Source organism: Plodia interpunctella, chromosome 11 (assembly GCF_027563975.2).
Source record: "Plodia interpunctella isolate USDA-ARS_2022_Savannah chromosome 11, ilPloInte3.2, whole genome shotgun sequence".
NCBI lineage: Eukaryota > Metazoa > Arthropoda > Insecta > Lepidoptera > Pyralidae > Plodia > Plodia interpunctella.
This window is the reverse complement of record NC_071304.1, coordinates 10,046,281-10,060,104: the sequence shown is the minus strand read 5'-3', so window position 1 is coordinate 10,060,104 and position 13,824 is coordinate 10,046,281. Positions and strand designations below refer to the sequence as shown.

Here is a 13,824-nt window from a genome sequence, read left to right as displayed (position 1 = left end):
CAAGAACGCTGTTATTAGATTGCATTTTTCGCTTCAGTGCCCTAATGTTCGATTGATATTGCGTAAAAAGTAAAAATTACTGTCTCTCTAGTTGACTGAAAGAGATCCATTTGTAGGATAAATTCGACATTGTATATTTACTTTCTTATTATGTATGAGTTCTTTGTATAAGTTGTATATATATATATATGTAAATATTACAAATAAATAAGAGTATTGCTTATACGTCCTGTGGCTTGAAGCCTGCGATAAATATTTGAAAATTAATTTTAAAAAAACCTAACCCAAAGTGCTAGGACAGTTATTCCTACTAAATAATAAAAAAGGCCGTACTTTGCGGAGTTTAATCGATACATTTCGCAAGGTCTTCCGGTGATTTTCAATGACATTTTTAGGACACTATAACAAGAAATTGGAAAATAATGTTAGGAAATTACATTTTGCTCGGCAAAATGTAATTTCCTAACATTATTTTCCAAATAAAACTATAACACACAAACGGGTAATTTGCAAATTAGTTTTTCAGGTTTTGATATAAATAATGTAATTTTTATAATAAATTACAATGAATTTATAAAAGTTTATGAAAATTGTGTACCTCTTATGGTTGTAGATTTCAAAACACAAAAAATGTAGAATTCAATTAATTAAGTCGAGTAATCTGATATTTACTGATAAAACTGATATTTTCTTAAAAATGAGTGTGTATCAATAAATATAATTACTGAACTACTACAAAACTAAGACTGAAACTAGAGAACTAGTAAATCTATGAAATATCCACTTTATAAATACATTTATGTACATGGAAAATGAGCCAAAGTACCAGGACAGCATAAATAAACGACATGCTACGCAAAGGTATCGGAACCGAGCATCTATTAGGAGCGCAATAACAATAATTTTACGAAGAATATATTCATTTGATTGATGTATTACTCGCCTCAGAGGAGCATTCACTCAAATTCGTAGGCAGAAGGCCTCACTGACTAACTACGTTACATTTGCTGCCAAATGAGCATTATCTCAAGCGAATAAGAATCAGACTTAGAGTGCAAAACATATTAGTCACATAATATTGTAAAGAATCTGTAATTTTTACACGTCACCGAAGTTTTCTTTGACCTGCCAATTCTTTATTATAAATGTAATGTGTATATTTTATGTATTTTCTAATATTATACTACATAAATGGTGTTTTCACAATTTTTTGATACTACCTTTACTTTATGATCTACTAGCATTTGTCCGAGGCGACGCACGTGCAAATTCCCCACGAGAGCAGTTATTTTTCCGGGATATAACATATCCTATGTCCTGCTCCATACTCCAAACTACATACAACAATTCAATAACACTGTTTGAGTAGATAAAGCGTGAAGAGGTAACAAAGAAACTTACTTTTTCAATTATAATATATGTTAGGATTAGGATTTTGCTCAACGATTGAAGAAAAAGCCAGGAATACGCTCATAAAGAGTCTCTTCTTACTTTTCTCTGTACAAATTCCATTATACTAAGCAAAAATCTTTCAAAATACTGATTACAAAACAAACGATCGTCCAATCTTTTCCAAACTCGCAAAGAAAACCCGATAATTTTCCGCTGAGCCCTCACTTATAACCCGATCAAAGGGCCCACCTCGGATTCTCTCAACTTTTTAAAACGGCTAATCATTGAAACTAAGGAAATGATAAAGACTGCGCGCAATAAGAATTGTAAAAAATTGCATTGTTAAATAATAACTGGTAATAAATCCTTGTTGTAAATATGAAGTAGCATTTTGCTTTTTAATTATAAGTAACTTTTTATATATATAATTTTTATATATAAATAAATAAATAAATATATTAGGACAAATCACACAGATTGAGCTAGCCCCAAAGTAAGTTCTATACTTGTGTAATGGGATACTAACTCAACGATACTATATTTTATAACAAATACATATATAGATAAATATCCAAGACCCGGGCCAATCAGAAAAAGATAATTTTCCATCATGACCCGACCGGAGTTCGAACCCGGGACCTCTCGATTCAGAGGCAAGCACTTTACCACTTCGCCACCGAGGTCGTCATATAATTTAGGTACAAGATACAATTAGTAAGTGTTTGGAGTTGACTTTGACCTGCGCGTCGTACTTTGCGTTTTTCGGCCCATGTTAAAGTTAACGTAAAATTTGACTGGTCGAACCCACTGTTAGTGTGATTGCTTTATCAACTGAAGTTTCAAATGAATAGATACCGTTTGCCGCAGTTTAAAACATTGTATTTAACTCTGTAAATACTCCAAACCTTTGGCTGATTTTAGTAGTGATCATGTAGACAACAAAAAAATAATAATTTAAAAATTGCGTCTTTAATTTACATCACCTAAAAGGCCCGTTCAGGAAATTAAAATTCTACGGGGTGAAACGAGACTTTCCCGCTTGCTCTTGGCACCAGATATGGGTAGGTACCAGGCTTAATCGCCCGGACTTTTTCAAACAAAATGTTAGCTCAAAGGGTTTATCGGACTGAAATTTGAGGTTCTGTAAATGTTATATTTTAGCCAGACATTTTGCCCGCGTCTATTGCGCACCGTCGGAGACTAATAATAATTTAACTTGAGTTATGCTCGTGTTCATTACGAGATGAAGATTAGATATTAAAACGAGAATTGATTATCATTTTTAATACCATTTGAAATTTATTCGATATTTATCTTTACCCTTTTTAAGATGAACTGAAGGTGAATTTGGTTAGTAATTTAAATTCGCATTTGGTTCTAATAATTTTCAATATACGTTAATCGTATATTGAAATTTTTTAGACTTAATAAGAAAGTTATAACAGGATTTGAAAATTATTTTTGTGTATGTTACTAATCTGTTAGGACCAGATAATCATAACAGATTAGTATGGTCTTAGTTCTTAATTCTTTAGTGGAAAATCTTTTTTCCATTGTGTTTTATATCTTGTTTTGGTGCGACAAACTGATTTTAATTAGTTATTTCTTAATTTCTTCCCTATAATAGTACGTCATTTTGAGTCCCGTAATCATTACGATTATCGATTAGTATATATTTGTGGATTAATAAATAAACTGACATAATCAATTTTAAATTTTCGCGTTTCAATCACGTACGTAAAGGTACATATATGTTTTGATACCTGTGTGTGTAATGCGACTGAGGTATTTACATCTCGTCATCGAGTCGATTCGCAGTGAGACGCAGCTAACCAATCACAGTGCGCCATTGTGACGCAACGACAACCACAACGCAATGTGATTGGATTGCTGCGTCTCAAGTTCACTTCTCAATGCAAACCTGCACTTCGCCTTCTGTTTTATATAAATAAATATAAATAAATAAAATATAAATATATTAGGACAAATCACACAGATTGAGCTAGCCCCAAAGTAAGTTCGAGACTTATGTTATAGGATAAAATATCGTTGATTTAGTAATCAACGATATTTTATAACAAATACATATATAGATAAACATCCAAGACCCGAGCCAATCAGAAAAAGATCATTTTCCATCATGACCCGACCGGGGATCGAAACCATGACCTCTCGGTTCAAAGGCAAGCACTTTACCACTGCGCCACCGAGGTCGTTTTGAGATTACATACAATAAAGCCAAACAAAATATAAATTATTATCGAGTTTCAATACAAATATTAAGCGGGGAGGATTGTACAGAGCCTAATTAATTAAGGTTCACAGGTTTCCACCGGAAAATTTTTATTTCTAGCGTATATACGTCACGCCATTTATTCTTAGCTCCGGCGCTGTGTTCTCTTTATTATACCAATGCCTGGAAAATAATATAACTTTTGTTTTTAAAGATTATTTTGAATTATTACGACATCGGGGGCGCAGTGGTAAAGTGCTTGCCTCTGAACCGAGAGGTCCCGGGTTCGATCCCCGGTCGGGTCATGACTGAAAATTATCTTTTTCTGATTGGCCCGGATCTTGGATGTTTATCTAATCTATATATGTATTTGTTATAAAATATAGTATCGTTGAGTTAGTATCCCATAACACAAGTCTCGAACTTACTTTGGGGCTAACTCAATCTGTGTGATTTGTCCTAATATATTTGTTTATACTTTATTTATTAAACTTTATTGTCCTAAGTAAAATACACACTTATTAACAAATTGCAAACTGAATGCTAAATGCATTCACCCTCATTACTTGTAATTTTTATTATTTATTCTTAGCACCACTAACATGCATTAACATATGACATCACTTTTAATAATAAAATTGTTTTTTGAGCGTGTCAATATTATTTGATTCAGGTTTGGCTAATAATATAGGAAAATAAAGTCCATTAAACTGTTTTGTATTCATATCTTTTTGAACTAAGTACATGCTTTTGTACAATATTCGTGAAATTTTAATAAATTATGCGGTAATTTAACAACTGTTGGCCAATTTGTAACTCAATTTGTTTTCGATCCTTGCCAGCGATAGTTTATTATTTTAATGTTGGTATTTTGTAATTCCGCTAGCAATATCCACTGAAAATACATGATAGAACGCAGGTCGCTTAAGGCTACATAATGGAAATATAGTAAAATAATACAATATGATAGACAAACTTAACTTAGAATTGAGATACGTCAACTACAATTTCACGTTCAATTTCACGTATCTCGGTTCAGTTCGGTATCTAAACCCCAAGTATAACTATAGCGCAACTAGGCAAAATACTCGTTACCAAATCAATGCATGAATAATTAAGATCGCAGCATCATCATTCAATCAATCAATGAATCAATCAATCGTGATCACGCGCTCATCAATCCATTCCGTCAATTGGCTCTCTGGACCATTAGCAGCGGAACCACGGGTCACTAAGCGTCTACATTCAACAGACATCAAGCTCACAATAGGCGAGTTCTCTGGACCGAGTTGGTGCATAGTGCTCGCAACTCTGTTTTTCAAGATAACATTTTAAAGATTTTATTTTGGCCCAAGCATGGTGCAGTATCCTCATAACATACGTAATTGATTTATGACATTATTACGTACGTTTTGTACATTTAGCTTTGTATATATCATATATTTTATTATTTTGTGACAATTTTCAATAATTTTATTGAAAATACAACTTTTTTTATTTATTTAAATTTTGTCATTTTTAATAATGATGTAAATTCGTCGTCTTAATTTTTAATAATGTATAAGACCTACATTTGCTAAGTCCTTGGAGAAAAGGCTGCGGTGAAGTTTGTTGCGCTGCTTCTTCTTCACCTGCGCTTTGGAACTATTTGGAAGTCGGCAGTAGACTTAGTTTATGTAATGTTTTGACGTCAATAAGTGATGTATATCATTCTAAATAATAAAGAATTTTGAATTTGAATACAAAAGTGCAAATTAAGTACATTGGTAGCTCCAGTCAACTTTAACAGCGCGCCGCTGTTGTACTTTTCTGCGCAAGATAAAGTTAACCTCAAAGTTTACTGGTGCAACTCACCTAGAAATAGAATCAACATGCTTTACCATAGAATCTTGCCTTACCGCGAAGAGTGATTATTATGTTATCATTCAAGATTCCTTGGATTAATTGAACATTCATGTAAAAAGTACCAAATTAATGTTCTTTGGCTGAGGAAGGAATCAGAATAAAGCTCAGATGAACTCAGTTCTATTATCATTAGAATGATATTGTTTAGGATTTTTGTGTGACGTTTACTGAAAATTAATTTGTTTTTTTTTTTGCGATGTCCTGTCGTGTGTAAACTAAAACTTTCCCAGTGTAAAAAAGACAATGTGATGGACAATAGCCCACAGAGAATGAAAGGCTGCTTTCACACTGATGGTCTTTCTTAAAGGCTTCTTTAAAAGGATCGTATAATGCAACTAAATTGAATTTTAAATAATTCATAGGTGAAAATCTTTTTGTTAGCCAAGACTTAATTTAACTGTGTATTGATTTCTTATGTTTTGAGCACTTCGAATAAGTACCTGAATTAGAAAAGTATGATCACTAGCTTGAATGTCCAAATTCAGACTGATCCAGTGGAAATCTAGGTTCCCTTCTTCACTAACTGAACCTCTAGTCGAGAAACTCCCACACGTTGGGAGGCAATCTCCCCTGGCTCAGATTTGGAGAGAGATCTAAACTGACTCCGTGCTGGTGTCGGGAAGTGCCGAAATAAGATAGGATGAGAGATGTCCCAGTCAATTGGGGTTTTTGGACTAATGCTATGGGTTTATGTGGAGGAGCGGTTCAACCCATGGCTCATCTAGCATCAAAGCTAACTCGCCTCCTCCACAGAAGACCTTAACGAGGCCAATGATAAGACAATCGCTACTTACTGGTCTACTGGCTTACTTTTTACTGGCTACAAATTTAGTCTGCTATTTCAACTGGAAAAAAGACGAACAAACTTTTGAGAACATAGATATTATGTCATCATTAACAATTCAGGCACTTTTGCCGATATAGAGATATATTACGCTGAATTGTATAAAATTCCATGTGATGCAAAATTATACACAGACAGATACATATCGTATAAATGGTGTTCATATATCAAGCCTTGCCATGCTAATGATCCGTATAGCGTGACAAGATAAATCTTGAAATATGATCTGAGCATGAAACATCATTTTATATCACATAGTATCACTCTAGGGAAACTGTTAGTAGGGGCATAAATACTTTAACTCGTATATGGAGAGGGTTATGTCTCTAGCAAGCCATTGTTCTCAATATAATAAAATTTGCAATGATATAAATTTTTGGTATAGTTTTTTTTTATTTTCGTATCACTCTTCTATGTGCCTAACTCAACCATTCCATGCAAATAAATACCAAATTTCCACGAAAATTACTTTTAGAGATTTTCACTTTCACGGTGACAAGTAGGTGCAAGTTTGTATAATGAAATGAAATGAAATTTATTAAATAAATAAAACTTTGCTACATTGCTTATACAACTGGTCCTATGGTAACCAATGTTATAGACCATAAATATAACATTAACAGTAGCCGACAATTGGTTTATAGTTACATGCTATACAATTCCAAGGTCAAGGATACTACTAATCAAAATCAAAATCAAATCATTTATTCAGAAATTAGGCCTTCACAGGCACTTTTTCACGTCATAATCTAAATTAAATGATGATTACCAAAGCTACAAACTACTAGCATTACGGAACGACCACCGCTGAGAAGAAATGCCGAAAGAAACTCATTCAAACAGTGTTGGTCCCTATTATGCCAGAAGGGCTTACCATAATTTAAAAAGATAGGAAAAAAAAAACCTTTATCGTCATTTACGCTTCACTGGACCTGACTGACAGTAAGTTAGACTGGAATCTGTAGAAACTGTTCAGTATCAATGTAATTCCATTTCTTTATGAGCGATGTGATTAGGTGCTTACATTTTCCAAGACTCGAACTTCTGATATCCGTTTGACGCGCTATTTTGTTATATATATAGTCAGAAATGAACGGGCTAAACACGTATAAAAATTATAATATGAAAATTTAGGATAGAACCTAAGAAATAATAACATCTTCAGATTCAAATCCTAGTTACTCTACGTGAGTTTTCTACCAATCTAACCAAGTGTACTTGGTAGTTTTCCTAGATCACCGCTTCAAGAAACCTGACCGCCGCTTGAAGGTCGTGAAGAAACCTGCACTAATACAGTCGTAATGGAGAAGGCAATAGCAAACTCATCCACATAATAGAGCCAAGAAAGTTGTTTTGTATTTAATTCAACTCAATGATCACGACCCTCAGCCTTGAGGTATATGTCTGTCTTCTTCTTGTGAAATCAGAATAAATATAACATATTTTTTTATCAGTTAGCGGCTATGCTTACTGTCTTTGTTCTGGCTCCTCTGTGAGGACGAATACGGATAATAACATCTCATATCTTTGCTCACAGGATCCATTGACAGTAGGAGTGACGCACGTGTCCAGGGCCGACAGCGAAGGTCTGCGGGCCTCCTGGAGGACTCTCCACGTGTTCCCAGATGACTACGAGTCACACCGTGGGTATCTGTCGCTGCGGTGCCGCGCGACATTAGCGACAAGGCCGCCGCACGTGCGAAGCATGTCTGTCAGACTGTATGTTGCTAGTCGGCCGCTCATATCTTCTTATATGTTTAGTAAAAATAGTAAGTAATGTTTGAAATATGTCTAGTGAAAACACTGCTAAAATTTATTTGAGGTAGTTCAAAAATAACCAATAACCGACAAGAGTAATAAATATATGTATATAGTCATGTACAGAAGCGGTGGTGGTGTAATGGTTAGACGCCCGCCTGTGGATCGAAAGGTCCCAGGTTCGAATCCTACTCGTACCACATGAGCTTGTATACAAATCTGACTCATATATAGTAGTTTTCATCGACCACCACTTGCTTCCGGTGAAGGAAAAAACCATGAGGAAACCAGCACACTGGTTAATTATTATTAACTTGTGTGTGAAATGGAGAATGCAATGGCAAACCACTCCATTAATAATGCCAAGAAAGTTGTTGTCTGTGTTTCATTCCACGTAATTACCACGACCCTCAGGACCATGAGGAATACGACAATGAATCCACCTAAAGATTGAGGCGTGTTTGCGCGAATAACATCCAAATTAACGTATTCGTAATAAAGTCCCGAAAAAAGAATACAAACGGCTTATTGCGACCGCTTTTAACAAAGCAAATAACATAAAAAAGCCATTTCAGGCGAAACACCTTAACAAAATCTTTCGTAAACTACGTTTGTATGACACGAAATTGCGTGAGAGTAGGGACTCCAAAATCTCGGGCTCCGGCGGATAAAGCGGGAAAGAAACGCTGAATTTATTACCGAAATGACTTTTAAACGAGCCGCGCCTGTCGTCTCCACGAAAAAGTTTGCAAGACTGTATATTTTGTTCGCTTTGTCTTCTTTCTTTTTTTAAAGAATGTTTTATTCGATTAAAAAAAAAAAAAACTAAATCAGAGTTTATAGAATAACATTAAATTATTTAGGTTCAAAATTAAATCAAATATATTGAAGTTGTAATTAGTAAAATTATAGATTGATACACCAAGATAGCGCGCGGGAATAAAATGACTAACTAGACTAACAATTTAGTTTTTTTTTTTGCTACTTTCAAAGAATTTACGAAATTTTTTTTAATATACGCCTGAGTCATGAAAAATATTTATTCTACCACGGGTCGGTAACTGAATCTAATCGAATCAAAATCAGCCTAGCGGTTTAGCCTTGAAAGTGTAACAGACAAACAGCCTTCCGTATTTACAATACAACATGGAAGTATAGAATATTCTAGTATCAATTTGTTTTTGTTTCAGATGCTGTAGCCAGCAGCAATTCGAATCGAATTCGATCTGAGCTCACTTTTTGGACGTTTCTATTGATCTTTACATCGCAAGTGCCTTGTGTAATAAATTAATTAAATTTGGATATACGTAAACGTGTGCTGTGAATGTGTATGGTATAATAGTGAATAGTTATTTATGACTAAATAGTTAAATCAGTGGACTGTTTATAGTTAATTGAATATAAGAAATGTTTTATTGTTAACGAGAAAACGTAAAATTTGTAATAATAATTTATTTTTTTATAGATTAGAACTGAGCAAAAATCTTTATACATTATAAAATAGCCAACACAAATCAAATTTCAACACGTTAAAATTCACATTTTAATTATATAAGCAATAAAATTGACTGAAAATAATATTTCAACCTTGTAAATTATTTTGAATAACTAAATTAAATAATTTAACTATAAAATACGGAGAAATATATTATTTAATTACTGCATAGTGCCACTGTTTTACAAACTGTTGGATAATGCACTTTAAATAATTTTAAGGCACTAAATTTATCTTACTATTAACGTATGTATTCCTATTTAAATAATGATTCACAGACACCCTTAACGTTGGTTAATTTTATTTTTTTAATAACTAGGTAATTTATTGAACAAATATATTTTAAACTCTTTTTGTATATTAAAGTAGATAGTTCGATACCCAATTAATGTATATAAAGCAAAAATCTTAATGTAAAAATAGTTATAAAATATTTATGTCAATGAATTTATTAAACTGCTCGTCTAGCCATATAATTAAAATGATGGATGATTTACACAAATAATATAAACAAATTGGAAGATTTTTTTGTTTGTTTTCAATATTATTTATGTGTTTGTCGCCTAAGAAGTAATTTTCTATATAGGTATATAAGTGAAATTTAATAACTGTTACTTTGTTTTAAACTTTCAAAACTCATCATTTACATACTTCATAATCTTTATTATTTTAATTCATAAATACAATATAATTTGAATTACAGTGACAGTAGAAGAGGCAAGGATTGTTCTTAACCTGCAATCCAGAATTTAACTTAAAACACAAATTTATAAATGCTTTTTAAACTTGCGTTTGAAACATTGAAAGCACGTTTTCGGTACGAATGCTTCGCGTCCGCATTCTCATATTAAACACTCGTTTCTGTTGAAAAGGTGAAGGAATTAAAACTTTTTGTTTCTCTCACAAATGCGAAGCAATTTCCCGTCGCTGAATAAAAAAGGCGGGAATCTTTAGTGGAATGTTCTAGCACTACCGTTGCTAGAAAAATATTAACTTTTTTTTTAACAAAAAATGGAATTTTTGACGCAGCTGTTATTGTTGTCCGAAATCTTAATTAATTAATTAATATTCAATGCGTGACCATAAAATCATGTCTATTTAGTAAACTATTGAGGAGTAACCTGGTCAGGAGCCTTTCCTGGATGCACCGCCAGGTTATGCCCATCATAATAACGCATTATAATCCAAACTAAAGGTGTGTATAAAATTTCAGATAAATCGGTTAAAGATAAATCTGCCTCGAAATTGAGTTAAAATTTTTATTTTTTATATTTTAATGCATGTTAAATAAAAGTAAACCTAAAAATACATTATAATACAAGAAAACTGTTTTAGTAACAAGATGATAACTTAATATTGTTGTTGTATATAAAAAGTATTAATAAAATAATGCAAATATTTTGTTAGTTCTAATAGGACTTCAACAGCGGGCAGCTGAGCTGAGATTAAGATGACTATCGGAATATTAATTTTCATTCATGCAATTAACATTAGAGATAAGATAAGAATAAGAATTTTCTTTAATTATATGATATAATAATGTAATATGTATAAAAATTTATTGTGTAATCAATGTTGTAAATATTTATAAATCATATCGATTGTGTAACAACGATTATAATTATAAAATGTATATTGTACACAAACCGTGTGATATAATAGATTTATTTGTTTGTATATCCATGTGCCAATATATGAGTAGAGAGAATAATTAATTATAATTGAGATTATAAAATATAATGTCAGTTTTTTTTTCTAAAATTAATTTTATTTACCTCATACTATACACTTGTATAAAATATGTAAACTTAGCTAATCAATATTTTTTTCATTATATATTACATCATTACAAAGGGCATAATTTACATAGCATTATTAATATTCTATGTAATGAATTCACTAATTTATTTAATTAAATTGTATTTTACCTATGACAAAAGTCTCAAAAAAAATTGTTGCTTAAGAAACTAGAAATTATTTTTATTAATAAAGATATTTGTTATGTAAGCGCAATAATCGCTACTTCAATAAACTCCTTAAATAAATTATAAATTGCTTCAAATTTGGCATTGAATAACAATTTTAATGAGTATGTTTGTGAACACTTTTTTTTCTATTATTAATGATTATATAAATAGAAAACATAAAAATCTTAACGTTCAAACGTGTGAATGTTTGTTTGAATTATACTTAAAGGTAATACCGAAATGTAAAAATGCAACTATTTTTCCTCAATATTAAAAAAAAGTATTGCAGATTCTCATGTATATATTTATTTAGTTTTTGTCCAAATAAAATGTGTTTGTAAATATTTGTATGAATAATATTATAAATTTTAGTAAATCACAGCTATATTGTCAATTTTGTCACAAAGGCATATTCTCTATTTTATAGATAGATAAAATATTTATTTGTAAAACAAATACACAACAAGACTAAAAACACAAAATAAACACACAGTATTCATAAGCACAATTGGAGAGCAAGTGTACTGTGTTGCAGCAATACAAAAAGGCCCATCTCAGTACACATATCACCCAGAGCGGCGATACACTGATTTTCAGATGAGACCTGAATCAGTGTGCGAACTGTGTGTGTATATTAACAGTGAGGAAGGAGATTTATAATTACAATTTATATATTACTTATACAATAAACATTGACCATAGCTACATACACGTACCCAACATAACATATAAAGGAAAAAACTGCTGGGCTGCCAGTATTAACTAGCGTCCCGCCTAGGCTTCGCACGGATGCAATATGCATGCTGAATATATTTATAACCCCTCCTACTGAGTCAATCTATCATAAAAACAGCATCAAAATTCGTTGCGCAGTTTTAAAGATACATATGGCTATAGCGGGAATCGAGTTTGTTTTACACTATGTAATGGTAATTACTTCATAATTTTTTTATTTATAACAAATCTTTTAAAATGGAAAAGTAGACAGTAGCAGGTTAATTGATTAATACGGGTATTAAACGCGCACGTACCTTTAACACTTTAACACTGCGGACGTTTCATGTCGTATTGCAACGACGTAGAAGAATATTATGCCGTGCAGTCGTTGGAGCGGTAAAAACTCAGAACCATATCTCAGGGCATAAAAATCTCAACAGCATTCAAGAAAAACTCATGATACTTCTAATTCACGACGCGACTTACTTGTTAACAATACAAAATTCATGTCGCTGGCGGGCCATCGACGACTGATAAAATTTTCAGTCCTCAAGTTCTACACGGCGTTCTAGCTTAACGACACATGCTACAAGGTAACGCTATGCGTTTCTGTGTCTTTATGATTAAAAAATAACGATATAACCAGTCAAATTTTTCATATTTATAAGCGGATCTCATTAATGTTTGTTTGTAATAACTTTTTTCAAAAATAAAAACCAATATTTTAGGTTCTTCAGCTTAGAGCTCTAAGTCATAATTTATTTAAATATAATGAAGACTATTTTCTATAATATTAATTGCATTATAGAGAGTATGCCGAAGGTATAAGCTTTGTCTATTGTACAGTATACAAAAACTCTAAATGTAACATAAATAAATAAACTATAAAATAAAATATGTTTTCTTATTTCTAAGATTCCGTGTCTCAAGAGAAAAAATGTAATCCAGAGATAAAAATGGAATGTACTGTTTTCAGTTTGTTCACGATGATTTCTCACACTATTTGAGGTTGAACGATCACAATGAACCGAAGTTGTTACGTTCAAACAACATTACATTCTTCTCTTCTATTCAAGTTGCTGTTTACTGAACTAAATTATATTATATCTTGGAATACAATCTGTTTGGATTAATAGATCTGAATTGTTTGGTAACGTAGATTATATTATATTTGTTTGATGTAAATGACGCTATGTTACAAGGGACAGACAATCATAATTTTATAAAAAAAAATAGCATAGACAGCCAACGACGAAGCTGAGGAAGGAACCGGGAAAACGCTCAGATGCGAGAGAGAGATAGAGATTTGCAGATAGGCAAAATACGGGGAGAGAAAATGTCTGGCTATGCCGTTCCACCCTAGCCCTGGCTGGCCGTAGGAGCAAACCCAAGAAATGCTGGCTTGATGTCGTCAAGGATGATATGCGTGGCAATAATCTGACAACTAGGGATGCCGACAACTGTGCGAAGTGGAGACGAAAAAAATAGGTCAGTGGACTCTGAACTCCGATGT

General features: G+C 32.5%; 1 protein-coding gene across 1 annotated transcript in view; it reads left to right on the top strand.

Annotated features, from left to right (window-relative positions):
- LOC128673721 (uncharacterized) overlaps positions 1-13,158 on the top strand; it is a 119,784-nt gene extending 106,626 nt beyond the window's left edge. Inside the window, exons 5-6 of the mRNA XM_053751766.2 lie at positions 7,912-8,143; positions 9,323-13,158. Of these exons, the coding sequence (XP_053607741.1) occupies positions 7,912-8,143; positions 9,323-9,423 (333 nt within the window). The 3' untranslated portion in view covers positions 9,424-13,158. The remainder of the gene's footprint in view (positions 1-7,911; positions 8,144-9,322) is intronic.
- Positions 13,159-13,824: the final 666 nt, after the last annotated feature.